The sequence below is a fragment of the Pleurodeles waltl genome, chromosome 4_1, assembly GCF_031143425.1.
Source record: "Pleurodeles waltl isolate 20211129_DDA chromosome 4_1, aPleWal1.hap1.20221129, whole genome shotgun sequence".
Lineage (NCBI taxonomy): Eukaryota > Metazoa > Chordata > Amphibia > Caudata > Salamandridae > Pleurodeles > Pleurodeles waltl.
In genome coordinates this window covers 329170236-329188728 of record NC_090442.1, presented here as the reverse complement: position 1 = coordinate 329188728, position 18493 = coordinate 329170236, and the positions used below count along the sequence as shown (strand labels likewise).

The 18493-nt window shown below is 44.9% G+C and overlaps 1 protein-coding gene across 1 annotated transcript in view; it reads left to right on the top strand.

Annotated features, from left to right (window-relative positions):
* Positions 1–4932: 4932 nt before the first annotated feature.
* Positions 4933–18493, top strand: part of VWF (von Willebrand factor) — a 1017342-nt gene continuing 1003781 nt past the window's right edge. The window contains exons 1-2 of the mRNA XM_069228440.1: positions 4933–5078; positions 12041–12092. Of these exons, the coding sequence (XP_069084541.1) occupies positions 5067–5078; positions 12041–12092 (64 nt within the window). The 5' untranslated portion in view covers positions 4933–5066. The remainder of the gene's footprint in view (positions 5079–12040; positions 12093–18493) is intronic.

The following is an 18493-nucleotide window of genomic DNA, read 5'->3' as shown; positions in this document are numbered from 1 at the left end:
CCTTGGCTAGTGCCAGGGTGCCCACACACTAAGTAACTTAGCACCCAACCTTTACCAGGTAAAGGTTAGACATATAGGTGACTTATAAGTTACTTAAGTGCAGTGTAAAATGGCTGTGAAATAACGTGGACGTTATTTCACTCAGGCTGCAGTGGCAGGCCTGTGTAAGAATTGTCAGAGCTCCCTATGGGTGGCAAAAGAAATGCTGCAGCCCATAGGAATCTCCTGGAACCCCAATACCCTGGGTACCTCAGTACCATATACTAGGGAATTATAAGGGTGTTCCAGTATGCCAATGTAAATTGGTAAAAATGGTCACTAGCCTGTTAGTGACAATTTGGAAAGAAATGAGAGAGCATAACCACTGAGGTTCTGATTAGCAGAGCCTCAGTGAGACAGTTAGTCATAACACAGGTAACACATACAGGGCACACTTATGAGCACTGGGGCCCTGGCTGGCAGGGTCCCAGTGACACATACAACTAAAACAACATATATACAGTGAAATATGGGGGTAACATGCCAGGCAAGATGGTACTTTCCTATACCGCCCCACCACCTCCGCTCACCGGATATCTGGGCCTCACTCCTCCTCCACCTCCGAGGCCGAGGCGCCTCAGTCCTGCCCTCAGCCAAGTTACGGCGTCCGTCACAGCAGCTCCAAGCGGCTTGAAGGCAACCGCCTCCACCCATTAGAGCACAGCCAGATCGCTCCCGTCCACTGCCGCAGTCCCGCAGGGGGGGGAGAGAGGGACAGGCAAGCCCTGTCAGCAGCGGGCTTCTTCATCCGTCTCCAGCCGGGTCTCCTTCATCTCGCCTCTTCCCTCCTCTATTACCGCTCGGAGCGTGCGTGCCGCACTCCGCCCCCTTCTTGTCGTCCAAAGGCTCCGATCTGCCCCAACAGCCGCGGCTCATCGGGTCCTTGCTTCTGTGGCCCCCACTCGATGGGACCACAAGTCTATGGCCGCAAGAGTCTCTGAAGGGTCCTGGGGGAGGAGAGCTCCGTCATTCTCTCTCATCCAATCCTTCTCTGCCGCCCGCCATTTTGACTGCAGGCAGCCGCCAGGCAGTCAATCTCCGCGCACGGGCCAGAGCGCTGGGCAGATGTCCCCGGTTGCGCCCTACGCCTCTAGTGGGGTACCAGACCCCCCCTCGTTAAAAGGTGCCACTGGTATGAGCGGATGGGGGGTGTATTCAAAGGTGGATGACGGAGGGGTCCGGAGCACTACAAAAGTGCTGCAGCAATCTTGACCCCTTGGCCACGCCCCCCTATTCTGCACACTTTTATCACTGCTAACCAGTGCTAAAGTACTTATGTTCGCAGTCTAAAACATGGTAATATTGGCTATCCACAACTGGAATATTTAATTTACATAGAAGTCCCCACTAAGGTGATTGTACATGTGCCCAGGGCTACTAGTGGGACTGCAGCACTGATTGTGCCACCCACTTAAGAAGCTCTTTAAACAAGTTTCAGGCATGCCATTACAGAGCTGGTGTGTGCAGCTTTAACCTCCTATTTAGACTTTAGACCTGGCAAAACAAGCCTTCTGCCTGGCCCAAACACTCCTTTTTAGTACATATCAGTCACTCCTAATGTAGGCCCTGGACAGCCCAGAGGGCAGGGTGCAATGTATTTAAAAAGTAGGACATGTACATTTTAGTTTTACATGTCCTGGAAGTGAAAAACTCTTAAATTAATTTTTCACTACTGCAAGGATTATCTCTTCTACAGGTTAAAATTGGAGATACATTATTACATTTTATAAGCATAATTTCCAAATGGGAAGCTACAACCCCTTCAAGTTCTGTGTCTCTGGAATCAGAATTTAAATTCCAAATGTATGGTGAAGTCGGCTTTCAAATTGCAATTCTGAAAACAACACGTTTAAAAAGCTGGCATTTTCTTTCCTCACCCATTTGAGCCTGGGTCTGGTCACATGACTGAGTTTAATTGGAAGTTGTGCTTTGTGTATTCCCTCTAGACACACAATGGGAGTTTAGGGGTGACTTGATGGGCTATCATTGAGTTGGTGGGTCATCCTGGGCAAAATGGGATGGAGGAGCTGGACACAGTCCTACTTATATGCTGTGTCCAGTCCCCACACAAAGGGCTGCACCCACCCTATAGACAGTCTGGAGCCGGGGCTGGGAAGGCAGGACATCTGTACCCTTCAAGGCATGTCTTTGAAGACTCCCCCACATCAAAGGCACCACTGGCTGGCCTCCTTATCTGAAGTCTCAGGGACACCGTTGTGTAGCTGCGTAGGTCTGACTGTGGAGAGACAATCTTTGTTAAAAAAAACCTCTTTAATCAAAGGAGAAATCACTCCCGGAGGCAAGCTGTGATGGCCTGCTTTGCCCCGGATGACCCCCAATGGATCGGTTGATATGTAAAATATCTCATGCAGGTCTCCAAGAAACTTCCAAAGGTGGACAGTAGTGTGTCCTGACCTGGCCTCTTGAGATCCTCACCTTCCTCCAGCAGAAACTCCATACGCGCATGTCACTCACACTGCTGCTCCCATACTTGCACTTCCCACATCAGCCTTGGCCGCTGAAGTTACTGCCATGAGAGCTCTGCACTAGTCACTTTTCCCCCATACACTTCATGTTACTCTTGCCGCATTTTGCAATGGCTAGCGTCGCTAACCCTTGCCACTACTTACACCGCTGCTCCCACACATGCACTGGGGCCTTGGCCGTTGCAGTCACTGCCATGAGAACTTTGTATGTCATGTTATCCTCATACATTTCATGTTGCTCTTGCTGCATTATGCGATGGCAAGCGACGCAAATCCCCGCGCACCAAACTTTAGGCGTACAAGCCCTCTGTGAGCCTTGGTGCAGGCGCCAGTTATAAAGAATTGATGCTGGTCCAAACTTGTTTAGATTGTTAAAAATTATAACTTATTTTTAAAGGGTGTTGCATTGCATTGCAGGATGTTACACTGCATGATATGTATTTTATGTGCTTCTCTTGTGATATGCAATTGTTTTAAGTAACTATGCAATAACGTTTACTACTACTAGCACTAGTTAGCAGGGGTAAAGTGTGCAGAGTCCTAATGGCCAACTAAACAAGTTCAGTAAAAAGTTCAACAAATCTAAGGTGATCATGCAGAAAAGGCTAATTTCCAACAATGTCTTTTTTTCGCCGGGTTGCGATTGGCTGCTAATGCACATCCCAGGGTTTTACATGTTGACCCATGCTATTGTTTTTTCATGAGGGTTTATATGTTGGATAATGATTAGAATTAGAACTACGGAAATAAAACAATAGAACTACTGAAACAAGCAACTGGCAGCAAATAAGAAGTATTAATGTAAGCAACAGGGAAAAAAGACGTTTTAATGATATTTTTGTTGCTCATCAGCTTTAGTCAGAGACGCTGTATGTGCCACCGGGAATGTATGTCCTCTAACACTTTTCAGTATTTACATGTGTGTGATGTACGTGTACATTGATCTGTGGGCAGTGGGCAGTAGGTGAAGGTTTCGAGTGCATTCAGATAAACATGCCTCTGTGGCTTAACGCAAAATGATGAGTCCAACTGCCGGATAAGGTAAGGACCGCCTGAAAGTCCTATTATACACAGATATTCATAGGCCCTGGGCTGATAGGAAGCTCCTCGAAGTGTGCCCTCCTTAGTGCTGCAGCGGCTGAAGGGGCCTAGGTTACACCTTTGACGTGCCTTGTTCCGGGATATCTTGCAAGAGAAGCATTGCACACCCATGTGCCATGGAGTTACCAAGTTGCCCGATTTGCTTATCATTGACGCGGAGAGACCGCAGCAACAAAAGGGACATTCAGGTCCGTCTTCAGCCTCCAACCAAAGCAAGACCGGCAATGCAATGTGCCCGTTGCTGCTGAAGTGCAGTTTAGGTTGGTGGCTTCAGGGTCACAAGCCTGGGTGGAGGTCAACACACACTTTCAAAAAACGCATTGAAAAGCCACCAGTGTGTGGCTTTCAGTAATTAACATGGGCGGCCGGCCTCGAACCAGTGACCCACAGGAACCAGATCTTTCATCGTTAGCACTGCCGGGCGAGCCAGTGCGCGCAGTAATCAGTCACTTAACCACTGGTCTAACTGCGCGTTTCCTTGAGGAGGGGCCCAGCGGCAGCATTCTGGCAATTTCGTGGCATTCAAATGTAATGTTAAGTTGTACATACTGAAGCAATGATCTACTTATTTAAATGGGGAACAGCAAATTAAATGTTTGAATTCAGGTAATCAGTGCTTACTTTGAGCCGGTAGATGCCGGTGGGAGGCACGGCCACTTATTTTTGGGGACCGCACTTATTTCTCCTCATCAGACATTTCCCGAACAAGAGAGAGAAAAAACACACAAAACGGAAATAAAGAGAAAGACAGAAAATCTGTCACCAAGTAGAAAGCTGAAAGAGAGAGACACTGGAAGTGTCTGGAAGCAAATTAAAAAGGCTTGAATGGGACTCAGGAGTACCTACCCTTGGTATTCAGAATGCTGACATTTTATAGTGCCGGTCGTGGGCATCACCAATAAAGCACTGCAGGCCATACTTCAAAAAAGCGTAATTGTCTAACTCCATGACACCTCAGCAAGGGAGTGAACGTTGTATGCAGGTTTTCCAGTCACGCTGTTTCAAATCTTTGAGCAATAGCTGCACTACGTGATTTTCTTTTTCTTGTCTGCGTTCGCAGTCATTTCTCTTGGCCCATCTGAGTGGCGATGAGCCTTCCCCAGAAAGCCAGTTCAAAGGCCGCTCTCTCACCGCTATTTTAATGCCACTTCCCTTCATTGTCCCCGTTTGGCAATTAACAGGCCCGACTTCCCCGTTAGAAGCCGTACACAATTGTGTGGAGACCCCGACGGATGTCGCACGCAGCATTTATCTTGACTCTTTTTTCGACAACAAACGTTCCTGGCATATATAAACCCCCCTGGTGAATTCCAGCCCCAGTCTGAGCCGTCCAGTCCTAGGGAGGGCCCGGGAGCCATGGAGAGTTAGAGTTGCCACAGTCCACTGGACCGAGCAGCCTTCGGTTTCTGGGCGCAAAGCGGAAGGAACCTCGCCACAGCCATGGAGCCCAAGGTGTGTATCTTCTCCGGAGCCAGGCCTCTGGCTGCATCGTGTCCTGCGTAGATTTTTACTTCACAGCAAGGAAACTAAGTATTTCTCAAACTATTTTTAGGCTAGAAGAGAATTAAACTAGGACCTGGGAATATAAAAAAATGCGGTAAATATAAATTGAGATGGTCATAAGAAGCGAAAAGCAACAGGCAGCTTGAGTCTATTCATACCAAGAGGGGTATGGGTGTTTTTTATGTATTTATTTTTTCTGCTGTGTGTTGCGTTTCATACTTTTAGTTTACTATTTATTTCGTTTAAAGTTTTTGTAGAGCGACGTGTTTTGGCATGAAGTGCACTTCAGAGCGGATGTTAAATGTTTTTATCCACTTGTATCTGTATTAAGATTATCTAATCCACACAGTTTGCAGCGTTTGCGCTGAGGTTTCCGGGCGCTCCGGGTGATGGGATCCCCTGGCCGGCCGTGGGGGAGGCGGTGCCGCTGGATGGCTGAGATGAGAAAGGTTTATGCTCTTGACTGGGCTTAGCTGTGGTGCGGTGCCTGTCTTGTATTGTAGTATACTGGGTGCAGGTTTTGGGGTGCAAGCGGACAGCCTCCGCTGTAGAAAGTTATGAGCAATGCAGGGTCTGCGATGAAAGCCGGGAGTGGTCGCTGTAGAAAGAGAGGGGGCGAGGAAGGCAGGGTCGGTGATAAAGGCAGACACCGAGCGCCGCCAGGGGAGATGGGCGACGCAGGACAGTGATCTAAGAACGCACTTAGCCCTGTGAGGGGCGTTACGCAATGTGCCATCTATGATTAAAGCAGGCAGCCAGTGGTGTAGGTGGAGACGGGCAATGTAGGGTCATCGATCAAAGCAGGCAGCCAGTGGGGTAGGTGGAGACGGGCAATGTAGGGTCAGTGATCAAAGCAGGCAGCCAGTGGGGTAGGTGGAGAGGGGCAAAGTAGGGTCAGTGATCAAAGGAGGCAGCCAGTGGTGTAGGTGGAGACGGGCAATGTAGGGTCAGTGATCAAAGCAGGCAGCCAGTGGGGTAGGTGGAGACGGGCAATGTAGGGTCAGTGATCAAAGCAGGCAGCCAGTGGGGTAGGTGGAGACGGGCAATGTAGGGTCAGTGATCAAAGCAGGCAGCCAGTGGGGTAGGTGGAGACGGGCAATGTAGGGTCAGTGATCAAAGCAGGCAGCCAGTGGTGTAGGTGGAGACGGGCAATGTAGGGTCAGTGATCAAAGCAGGCAGCCAGTGGGGTAGGTGGAGACGGGCAATGTAGGGTCAGTGATCAAAGCAGGCAGCCAGTGGGGTAGGTGGAGACGGGCAATGTAGGGTCAGTGATCAAAGGAGGCAGCCAGTGGTGTAGGTGGAGACGGGCAATGTAGGGTCAGTGATCAAAGCAGGCAGCCAGTGGGGTAGGTGGAGACGGGCAATGTAGGGTCAGTGATCAAAGGAGGCAGCCAGTGGTGTAGGTGGAGACGGGCAATGTAGGGTCAGTGATCAAAGGAGGCAGCCAGTGGGGTAGGTGGAGACGGGCAATGTAGGGTCAGTGATCAAAGGAGGCAGCCAGTGGGGTAGGTGGAGACGGGCAATGTAGGGTCAGTGATCAAAGCAGGCAGCCAGTGGGGTAGGTGGAGACGGGCAATGTAGGGTCAGTGATCAAAGCAGGCAGCCAGTGGGGTAGGTGGAGACGGGCAATGTAGGGTCAGTGATCAAAGCAGGCAGCCAGTGGGGTAGGTGGAGACGGGCAATGTAGGGTCAGTGATCAAAGCAGGCAGCCAGTGGTGTAGAGAGAGAAGTGATCCAAATAGGAAGCCATCTCTTTAGAGGGAGATGCCACTGTTATGTAAGGTATGTGCGAAATTATGGATGAATTTCAATGAGGATTTTGTATACGAACACTTTGTAAAATTATTCATTATTACTTCATTAAAAAAAGTGAATAAAAAGCACAGTTTCAAAAGAACAATCTTTTTTGGATACCTTCACACTTAGTTCGGATACATTAGGTATCTATCTATCTTGATAAATATATAGGTTTCAATGCTCGTATTTCACTGAAGAGAGGTCTAAATGTGAATTGTTTCCTGTAATTCACAGTGGTGATACAGTTTGCTGGATATTTGGCATGCCTATCGAAACGAAAAGTTAACCTACATTTAGCCTTTATTTTAATGCAGGTAAAAATAATGCTTTCACAATGACAGTGCTGCTCTTGGACCATTACTCAGCCCACATGACTAGCTGATGTTTGCAAGCCTCGATGCAAGCATCTATCAATGAAGCCTCCCCGTTATGTGAAAATAAACATTGTAAAAGCAGAGCCCTGTCAAAAAAAGTTACACTTAGCCCCAACAAAATCACACATTTCTTATGCCATTGACAATCATAACTGCAGTGTTAGGAAAACAACGAAAACGGGTGATGCTCAAATACTTTAAATTGCTATAAAGAGTACTAAAATCAATTAATCATGTAATATGAAAAATAGATATTGAGTAAAATGTATAATATTGCCCTATATTTTCCCATATTGTCATATTGTGACATTTCTAAACCACTCAATCTTCGGCCTTATGGTTTGCACATGTCACCAGAACTCCTTGATGGCAACATAGGTCACAGAGTTACACATTATGTATTCTCTCTTTCTAGCTCTTAAGTATTAAGTAGACCTTCTCTGGTCCCAAGGGTGCATGAGTGGTAGAGCCCAGTTCGAAGTCTGCCATGTTCTTACTGATCCGGGAGGAACATCGCTGAGTGACGACGCAGACACAACCACACCTAAGAAAGCAAGATGTGCAGTGTGTATTCAACCCAACACTTCAGTCCTCACGGATGAGAGAGTATATTTCGATGCAAGGGATTGAGATGTTTGCTTCTTTTATTGCAGGGAGTTTATTTGTGTGTGAGTTTCAATGCAGGGATTGTATATGTTTGTGTGGGTTCCGGGCCTTTTTAATGGAAAGGCTGCGCTTAGTTACTAGTTCATAAGCTATAATGCAGAGATTGGAGGTTTCTTTAGGCGTTGGGGAAATGCCAGGTTAATTGGTGATACGATCCAGCAACGCTGTTGGTTTTAATTGTATTGTACTTCTTCACTTAACTGAAAGCATTTCTATAAATCCTGTGCAGCTACTGTTCGGTATTTCAAAATTGTTTTGCTGGTAGGTTTCGCAAACAACCTGGGTTCGTTTTTGTTATTTAAAGAAGCATCACGAATCTAATTTCAAACTTTGAAAGCCTTTAAGATTGCAAATGTATTTTTGTAATCTGTTTAGTCTACATTTATTCATGCACCTTAAAGAGAACATACCCATAAAACTGCAAAACTTGAGGCAACGCCCCCGAGTCATACCTTATCTACATATTACAAGGAGTTCTATGACCATAAAGAGGCTGGTGTTAGAGCAGCTGCCTAAGCCTGCGTCCCCTGACCCCGATGCAAAGTGTGCACCTTTGTTATACCATCGGATGCCGCTGTGGTCTGCACTTGGGTGTAAAATGGTCCTCTAATCTGCAGTCTAAATTGTAAAGTGTTGAACTATACTCCTTAAGGTATTTAAGAAGAGTTGTGATGTCAAATCTACCCTGCGTCAAGAAACAGAGTCAGGTCTGCTAAGGTTTTTTGCAATCTGAAAGCCTGTGACATGCTTTGTGATTTGAATAACCCACGTCGCACTGTATTAAGGTGTCATTGTGATTTGTCAGTGCCTTTGCTACTTGTGAGCCGCAGTGTATGTTTCAGTGGTAAGGGACTTCTCTTGCTGTTGCAACATAGGAAGGTCACTGATTGCTGAGGGAAGGTGGTAGCCATTTACAGAGGGAAAGCTGTCCACGAGGAACAGACAGCTGTACACTGGAAGACTGCATGCGCCTCGCGTCCCTTCATCATTGTGCAGTACCCTCACCTCTGCAGCCTTTTATTTTTAAACGACTCAGTATGCTTCAGTCACTTTTTTAATCAACCTGCAGTGGTCTGTTAACCTTTGCAGACCTCTCTGTCTACACCTGTAGCACTTCACAAGGATTTGTGGAGAAAACGCGCCCTAATGAACATTACTGAGGTGGATTTTCTGCAGAGCCTGGAGAATGGCCTTTTTGTCAAGTGCCACAGTAATACATAGGATGGAGCACTACAATCTGTCTCAGCCACTGTGAGGCAGCACAGCATGCAGCACTTCTGGCCTTCATTTACTGGTTATTTATACGGAATACATACTGCAGTGGTGTCAGCCGAGAAGCCTGGTGTGGCAGGCGTTAGCATGAGCGGGCAGGTGGGCAGGCGGGCAGGTGGGCAGGAGGGCAAGCGATAACGTACAAAACTGACTGCAGAGGAGCCAGAGATTCACAGAGCTTTATGTGCGAGTGAGTTTGCCTTAATTGCTCAAATTACAAGCACAAAACAACTGGTATTTGTAAAGCACGCCTACGCGGTGGCAACACTAGGACAGCGTACCCAGAACGTACAAAACCAACACCTGTTTAATATAAAGGAGGGTGGAGCATGGATGCGGAAACAACTAAGGGGTGTATTTACCAGTAAGTGGCACATAAGCTCTGATGCGCCACTTTCCTTGCGTTGCCCTGTGGCCTCCTAACCTCTCCATGGTAGCGGTGTACTATCCAGCGCACCATGGTGCACGTTGGCACAATATCGTCATAATTTATAATGCTATTGTGGCGCTTTGCTGGATTAGCGCCATAAATTGTGGCGCTGGTCCAGCAAAGCACAGGGAGGCCCATAAGTTATTATGGGAGCGTCACTTTAATGCCTGCTATGCGCAGGTGTTAAAAATGTCGGAAGATAATGGCATAATGAAATCTTATAAATTTCACTGCACCATTATTTTGGGCCTCCCTGCATGGGAACGCCCCTCTTGCATACATTATACCTGGCATAGGATAGGTATAATGCATCGCGCCACTTTGTAATTATGGGGCACGGTGGGGACCTCCTTAACGCCTCCGTAGCATAAAAAATGTATGCTAAGGCAGCGCAAGGGGCTTGTAAATATGCCACTATGTATTATGCAATGGTGTAAGTAAGGCTTCCCCAGCTCCTGTGGTGGTGGGGAGTAGCTTCAGGCCCCACCTCAGCATAGTACCCTCACCTGAGAACTCCTGAGTGAGTTCGGAGAGGGGGCCCTTCCATGTACTTTGCAGGGGGTGGGGGCGAAGTTTCATCATGCCACTGGTTTTACGCTTGCTTTTGAGCAGGACAATATTTCCGCTTCCCTTCAAGGACTGAAGGAGCCTGTTCCAGAGCCGTGCCAACCCTAAAGGCACAACCATCGTCCTATCTTACTCGTTTAAATCTCGAAACATAAAACAGAAATTGGTTTGTGGATCGTAAAATTCTCGGAAGTTGTTTTCTCTGAAAAATTCTAAGTGTAAGTGCGTCCTCATGTCCAAAAAACTTTGTGTGGGAGGAAAGTAACTTAAAGTGTACACGCTCGGTCATCGATAGCCAATGCAAACCATTCTGGGCCGTGTAACTTGATTATTGCAGTGAATTTCACATATAGCATGTGTAGCCATGTTTCTGAGTCTCTGAGGTTGTCAATAAAAAGTTATAACCAACTAAATAGTCTCTATTCGCAAAGTCCATATACGTGGGACCACTGCTATAATTGTCTGTACCTAAATCCACTCTTATCTAAAATCTTCTTAAGGAAAGGTAGGTGGAAGAAACCTGAGCTCTCAGCAGCAGATACCTGATCTCTCATTGACAGTTCACAGACCATCACAACACCCAGATTTATTCACTTTAAAGTGGGGGTACTAAACACACTCATAACTATTCCGCCGCAAAGTCCTTATGTTATATAGAAAATACACTGATCATCATGGTTTCTGTTTTACCAGAATTTACTTTTTAATTGCTGACTCATATCCATTTATCAATTTCCACTTAGTGTGCTCCCAATATTCTTCTGTCATCCTTTGTAGCTGAAGCATTTTCTAAAATTAGCTGTTTTAGCAAACCATTTTAAAACAGAGTTTACCAGGAGCTGAGCAAAGCCATCAGGAAGCACCTATATATATATACTAAAAAAACAGAGTGGCGACAATGCTGCTCCTTGGGGAACATCTGAGTACAAATATCAAGAGCACAGACTACATCTGCCCGAAAAAGAATGATCCAAATCACTAAAGCCCACATTTCCCAACACCACAAAAATATAAACTTTTGTTTTCCACAGTGTGCCTGACGGTGTGAAGGACCGGAGAGGGATCTTATAAAGCAATGGCTCCAGCACTGCCATAAACAGCCAACAGAAAATGATTGGACATTTCTGTGGTAACAGATTTAGCGTTGTGGAGATCCTGGATATCCTGTTGCTTCACAACCTACATTTAGCTCTCACAGTTGCGTATTTTAGCCACACGTGGTAGATTACGAGTGTTCTTAAATGCGGCAGATTAGACTGATCAGCTTTGGTTTTTTTTGTACTTTGCATAAGTAATTTTTGCACTTGTAAAAGGATTTATTCACATGGTGTTTTCCACCTGAATAAACCTTTCCCAGTGAGAATGAAATGGGCATCGAATGGCTGGAAAACTCTGGAAGTTAGTGACTACCCACAAACTTACACATTTGGGAAAGTAAATACTAACAAAGGAAACGTTGGTACGAGTGTAGGGTAAAGAGATTCTTAATGGGTAAAAATGTATCGCAAGTCTCCAAAATAAGTCAGTAAGTGCATTTACACTCACCTATTTGTTTCTCATACAAAAATACTCTTGAGTAACTCGAATTGTCAAGACTTTGTCAGGATTACCCTTGTAGAGTTGGTGAAACCTGGATTTATGTTTTCGGATTCAGAATTCCAAAGAGATGTAAATTTGTAGTCCTAATAGGTACTGTACCTGCAGCTGTATTTTATGTATTTAAAAAAAAAAAATACAGGTAATTTATGTTTTGAAAAAAGCTTCTAGAATTGGTATTTTTAATTGTTCTGTATTTTCTTTTGCAGATGAATTACAGAAAACTCCTCACAATTGCAGCCTTGGCAATTTTAACACACGGTAAGGCACGCTTTAATTTATACTGCTGTACATCACACACATAAATTGTAATGGCTGACAAAATCCTTGATTTTACACATTTCCACGTATAACTGCCACCTAAAAAAGGATCTTGTTAGTCCCTTTGTGTAAATAATAATGTCATAAGAGATATAGATAATGCAGGCAGTTCTATTAGTTTGGATTTTCACCAACTTTCAAAATTCTTTGTATCTAATGGTATAGAAGCATACTGCGCATTAGACCACATTGAAGGGACAACGCCTGCAGTTGTATCAGCGCTCAAATACTTACAATTCCTATTGAAAGGTTGATCCACTGCAGTGTTTACAAGATGGTGCTTGTGATCCTAAAATAGAATGCAACATTTTCTTTAGTTACAAAACATTTTCATAAATGTACTGCTGATTTAATGTTTCTATTTTACATTACAACCTTTGTGGTTTATGTCTGAATCACATTATCTTTTGTCATGTCCTCGTATTTTCTGCTTTGTAGCTCCTGTTTTTTGTTTTATTTCTTAAATCTTGTAACGGATCACGCTTTTGGGACTTGATGTTTAAGCTGCACACTGATTTTTAGTTATGCTTTTTAGTTATGTGAGGACTGGGTGGGATCCAAGAAGTAAAGATTTCAAAATGTTGGCACAGCCACTTCCATGCTGTGTGACTGCAAATAACTTCTGTGGAAACAGCTTGGATTTACCAGTGGCAAATTAATAACTACATGCATCTGCATTGAGAGGCATGGGATTAGCCGATGCCTCAAATAAAGAGGAATGAGGGTTCCTCAGTGGCGTTTCAGTGAAGGTTTTGGAGACACGACATTGAATGTAGAGCAGGAGACGCACACAGTAGGTGTCACACAGTGGTTTAGAGTTCCTGTCGATTTGTGTTCATGAAACAGACATTTGTAAGTTTGAACTTTGAACTGATGGGTAGCCTCCACTGACATTGACATGGCTGAGGTTTTTGCCCACCAGCGCACTAATGCTCAGGGACATCTAAGTCTATGATATGCATTTTATGGGATAATTTTGAAACATGCAGCAGTCTGTTAGCGGCCCTGTGTGCATATGGCACATTTATGAAGCTGTCGACTGAGGGCAAGAAGCTGTCTGCAAGCTTCTGGCATTGCACACCCAGAAGGGCATAACAGTGGTGCTTTAGAACACTAACTTGTTCTTTATACAGCGCTATGTTCCACACGTCTTTTATTATCATTACCATATGTTACTATCTAATTTATCATACTGAATGTATGACCTCAGAAGAGTTGAAGACTGAATTCTCAGTCACATGACCTCGAGGAAATTGCTTTTGTCAGCAGCGAGAAATACCTATAGTGATATTCTCCTAGCAGGTCACACCCTTAGTGAACCCTGAATCCCGAGACCATGATACCCGCCACATACACTAGACACAATTTAGTGTGGTGTTGTTATCAAAAGGTTGCCTACTGGCTTTGTCAGAGTGTCAGCGTTTCACCACATCACTGAAAGTAGAACTATGTCTTGCTAAGGAAATGCAACACCATTAAAACAGCCAAGGTTCATTAATAACTGCAATCATTGACTGCTCCTGGTGGAGCGCTCCAGTCACCAGGAGTAGTTGTTTAAGGCCTCCTGGCCTTTACATTTTGCAAATTATTGGTGAGTCTGCATTTTACTGCTTTATCTCTCTCCTCATAAGGGACCTGTCTTTTGTCTGGACAACTGGCATTTTTCCTAGGCCTGGAGCCTTTATGAGGAGCACCCCCAGGATCCCAGTACAGGGTAATCCTCCATGGCTGCACCCTTCATGTCACAAGGCCTTCTTTGGCCACTTGCAGAGCAACTGGGTCAGTGGAAGTCAGAGCCCCCCTCCATCTGGAGGTCACACTAATGCAGTACCAGTCCATAGAAGATCCATAGGGACTCCCCAAGATCCCCTCCAAGCAGGCCAATGCCTCAATTTTCCCAGAGGGTGCTGCAGGGCTAGCACCACTGGCCCTGGATAGAGAAGTCATAGTCTCTGAGTGCCAAATGAAATCAGAAGAGCCTGAGTCCACCTCGATTTGGACATTCCTCTATTGTCATTTCCCCTAGACTGTTCTCTAAAGTTGCTCCCTTGTGCAAGGATTCTTTGGGTTAGGGGAGTTCCAGAAGCTAGGATCATCACCCACGCCTACGGTGTCTCCACCACATTGCCACTGCTGCAACCCTCAACATTTTGGGAAGATGATGCCATCAAGTGGTCTTTTGAAAGAATGCCTCTGAGAGCCTAGTTGCCACAGCTGCCTGGTCTCTTCCCTCCAAAATGTCAAAGGGCAGCTCCTCCTTGTGACTGTCTCCAGAGGTTTCTCTACCCTCATTTGATTCTGTGGGACTGAGTCTTCCCAAGCCAAAAGTAATTTGAAAAATACTTAGCACATGCAGTTTCCATCTCCACCCTCTCCTCTCCCAGGAGGAGGCCTAATTGCTGGCTAATGGCTCTATTGTGCGTGAATGCCTTTAAACCTCCCGCTGGCCAAGTGAGTACTTAACTTGACTCAGCAGGGTGAATCAAACGCCGAATCTCATTAGGAGCGGAGTCACAGAAGGATAATACATTGTACGTGCTCCCAGGAGTGCAGAAATGTGGAAATTAATGTTAGATTGCATTTGGTATCCTGATTTACCAGAGGATCGGTGTTTCACCATGTCAAAGCTGTACGGTATTGACACCCCCATTCTCCAAAATAACAGGTGGATAATGGCCACTATGGCTCAGTTCATAATATGATTCATATTGTGACTTCTGTATTTTGAATAAAATATGTCCAGACAGTTGCATGCAGGAGCACTAAGGGCCACTTGGATCCGATAAGCTGATGGGAATCAGGGACCCAATGCAGGCCCCTGCAGCCCCTGAGGAGCTGGGGCCTCTAAGGCATTTAGGAGCCCCTAACCAATCAGGGGGGTCCCATTCAGCCCAAGACCCCAAGGCCCAAGACCAACGAATATCTGTGAGATATGGGAGAATCATGGGCCCCCTTCACATTCTGCGGCGGAGGGAGTTCTGTGTAAGTTTTCATACCTTCCTGACCTTGTGCCTCGTGGTAAATCTCTTACTGAAGGGCTGTGCCTATAGTGAATACGTGCAATGCTGCTTTTCGACTGAACGTTACAGTGGATGATTTTCACTTATTTCTTATACATGTTACATTGATTTTTTTAAATATACACAGGTGAAAGAGTAGTATATATTTCCTTTACTAAACATTGTTTTAGTTCCAACATAGTGCAGTCTGCCAGTTCAAACTGAGACTTTCCGATTGCGTCTATGTTTACAATGACACGGTCTGCACCGGCGAGCAGCGCTGTGAGGCGACTATGAGCCAGGGGACATCTGCATGAACCTTTTGAACGAATCAATTGCTTTTCTAGTTTAACTATGTTCTAGTTAATGTATAATTTCAGGTAGCAATAAAAAGGGACCTTCATGTTATTTGGAATATAAGTGGTTACTTAAGTTAGCACGAACAATGTTTCGTCTTTAGAAACTTTTTGTTCAACTGAAAACTACATTTAAAATTAAGAGGACGTATAAAAGGCAGGATGGAACTTGTGGGTGAGGCTGAGAGTGAGAGAGTAAGGGGTACAGTCACAAAGTGTAAGGGGTATACGCAAGGTATTCTGTGTGTAGGTTTATACTTACAGTTTGCATATTATTAGTGTTTTGCTTTTTCCGATAATAGTCCACATTTTGCATGATGTACTTATTATTAGAGATAAGCATAAGTATATCGTAGTCGTGTGTAGTTAGCACATTTTATAGGTGACTTATTTAATCTTAAAAAGGATCACTCTGACACCTACTTACTGGGCCAGGAGCTGCTGCTGGGGCAGCTCTGATGCCATGTTTTAAAGTATCCCATGTAGGTGGTGCATGCTGTGGTCCAGATTCCACATTTGAATCTTATACCACTTCCACAGTTTCTGTGCATTTTACCATGGCTTTACCTATAGGACATACATGCATTGCTTAATTTGTGAATAAAAACGTGCCGGTGCCCAAATCCCTCCTCTTAAACACACTGCTGCTGCAATTAAATGTGCGAGCACGGAATACTGCGGCGGCGTAATCCTGAAGCCATCTCGGGCCTCTTCAATCCTTTTAAAACCACTCCCTGCCCCTTCAGCTCACTCTTGCAGCTTTCTGCTTTCTCCCCTTGTGACACTTTTTCGTTTTTCCCATCCTCCGTCTTTCCATATGTGTATTTTGCTCGCAGCAAATGCTTGAGGCAGAAGAATAAGCCCCGACCCTCAAAAATAAGTGCTGGTGCTCAGCAACGGAAACAACAAGCGCAAATTAAGCACTGCATACATGCCAGTTGTAGCTAGCAAATTACTCGCCTTATTTTGGCAGCCTCCTATTACCCGGCATTGACGCTTTCCAGCAAATTCAGTATAAAACGGGGAAGAACCACACAAAAGAGATACATTTTCCCAGAAGATTAACAGCGCCCTTTGCAGCAAACGATCGAAAATCTATTGGCAGTTGCAAAAGATCGGTTTTAGACAAAAATATGTATGTTCTCCAGGTTGGTATAAAAGCCTGCTAAAACAATATAGGCTATTAATTAAAAAGATGAAAGTAGAATATAAGATGAAAGCCTAGAATAAAGCTCTAGGTATTGGCAGCGATGGTGATACAGTGAAATTGAACTCTTACTGCCCTCTTTTCAAAGGTGGAGCATGTTAGAAATTTGCATGCAGGAGCTGGTTGTCAGCCTGTTTTTGAACATCAAGTGGCAGGTCTTCAGAGCAGTGAGAGTAGGGATGGTCTTCATTTTCCTGTTGTTAAGATAGAAAAACCCCATTAATCAGCTTATGTCCAGTCGATGGGCAATTGAATCCTAAACTTTGGGGGACGTTTCCTGGCCCATAGTTTAATCACGTCTCAATCAGGGACAATCCAAAAAAGCTAGAAAGAAAGGTTCACTAATTAGACACATTTTCAAAAGGCAGAATGGATGATCCATTGACTTACTTCACAATTTCTAAACTGGATGCACCATCCAAAATATTTACACAAGTTCTAGTTAGAGTTTTCAGGGCTGCACAAGTAACCATGCTTTTCTGCCATTACCACAGACAGCCTTCTCCCTCATCACAGCATATTGCATCATGTGTTTGTGTTATATCATACTATGCAAAAGAAAAGCAGTGCGGGTGGCCTAGTCATCTGCTATGTTGACAGTAAATCAGCATTTCATATAGCGGATCTGAGATTGTTGTGGGATAAATTGCAGAAAACGGGTATACCAGCTGGATTATTGACCCTTCTATTACCTTACAGTGGGTCATGTGTTGGTGGGTTCCACAGGGGAAAGGATGAGAGAAATATCTACTTTTAATGGTGTGAAGTAAGTCTGTGAATGCGCTCCCCTATCATTTTTGTTGTTCTTTGGCTATCTCTCAAAATAGCTAGGTTTAGTTAATGGAAACTCACCAAAAGTATTCTGGCTAGGATGCTGCTGTGTCCGTGGATCTGTGCAAGTAGCAGTATCTGCTTATATACCACAGGGAAGATAATATGTGAGGATTGCTTCTCTTTTTGCCAGGGGCCAATCCTCTCATACAGAATGGGCAGCTTTTCCAGTGCCATTTCTGTCAGGATAGGAGCAGGGCACCCGGTGCAGTCGTCTTGTTTATTCTTTCAAAATACAAAGCAAGCTACTACTGCATAGATCAAGTGGTTTGTTTCCTCCATTACCCTGACAGTCTCACCAGTAAGCAGGGGGCTTAGCTGGGTGAGAGGGAAACATTTAATAAATGATGGTTGTGTGGATAATTACCTCGCAACCTTCGATCAACCTGAATTAGGGAGAGGATGTGGCATTACAGCCACAGGAGCCAACTTTGGAACTGGGGAATCGGGTTATAGTCACAGCTGTGTCGGTTCAACATCCGGTGATTCTGGGCAGATCACCTAAACTCTACGCGTGACTGAAAAATGAATCTACGCGTGACTGAAAAATGAATCTGACCTTGTGTAATGTAACTGGTGATCATGTAAAGTGATCCGACTCTCTTGGGCCGAGTTCGTGCTATATAAATCTGGAAAAATAAATAAATTTGCATCTAAGTGAAGGTGTCTGGTCCAGTCCCTTAGCTGGTCCCTAGAATATTTCCCTGAACTGAACTAAACATATATTTATAACAACAGCACCTACACCTAATGGCACCTCAGCGATAGTGAAACACAACATGAGAATAATCCAATACCCACTTTTTTAGGATTTTATTAACTTAAAATAGTTTACTTCATCTTTTAACTGGGGAGGTAATTGGTTCCAGAATCTGGCAGCGTGGATGGAAAAAGCTTTAGTGCCAGACAGAGGGTCTGATTTAGAACTCAGCGGATGGTTACTCCTCA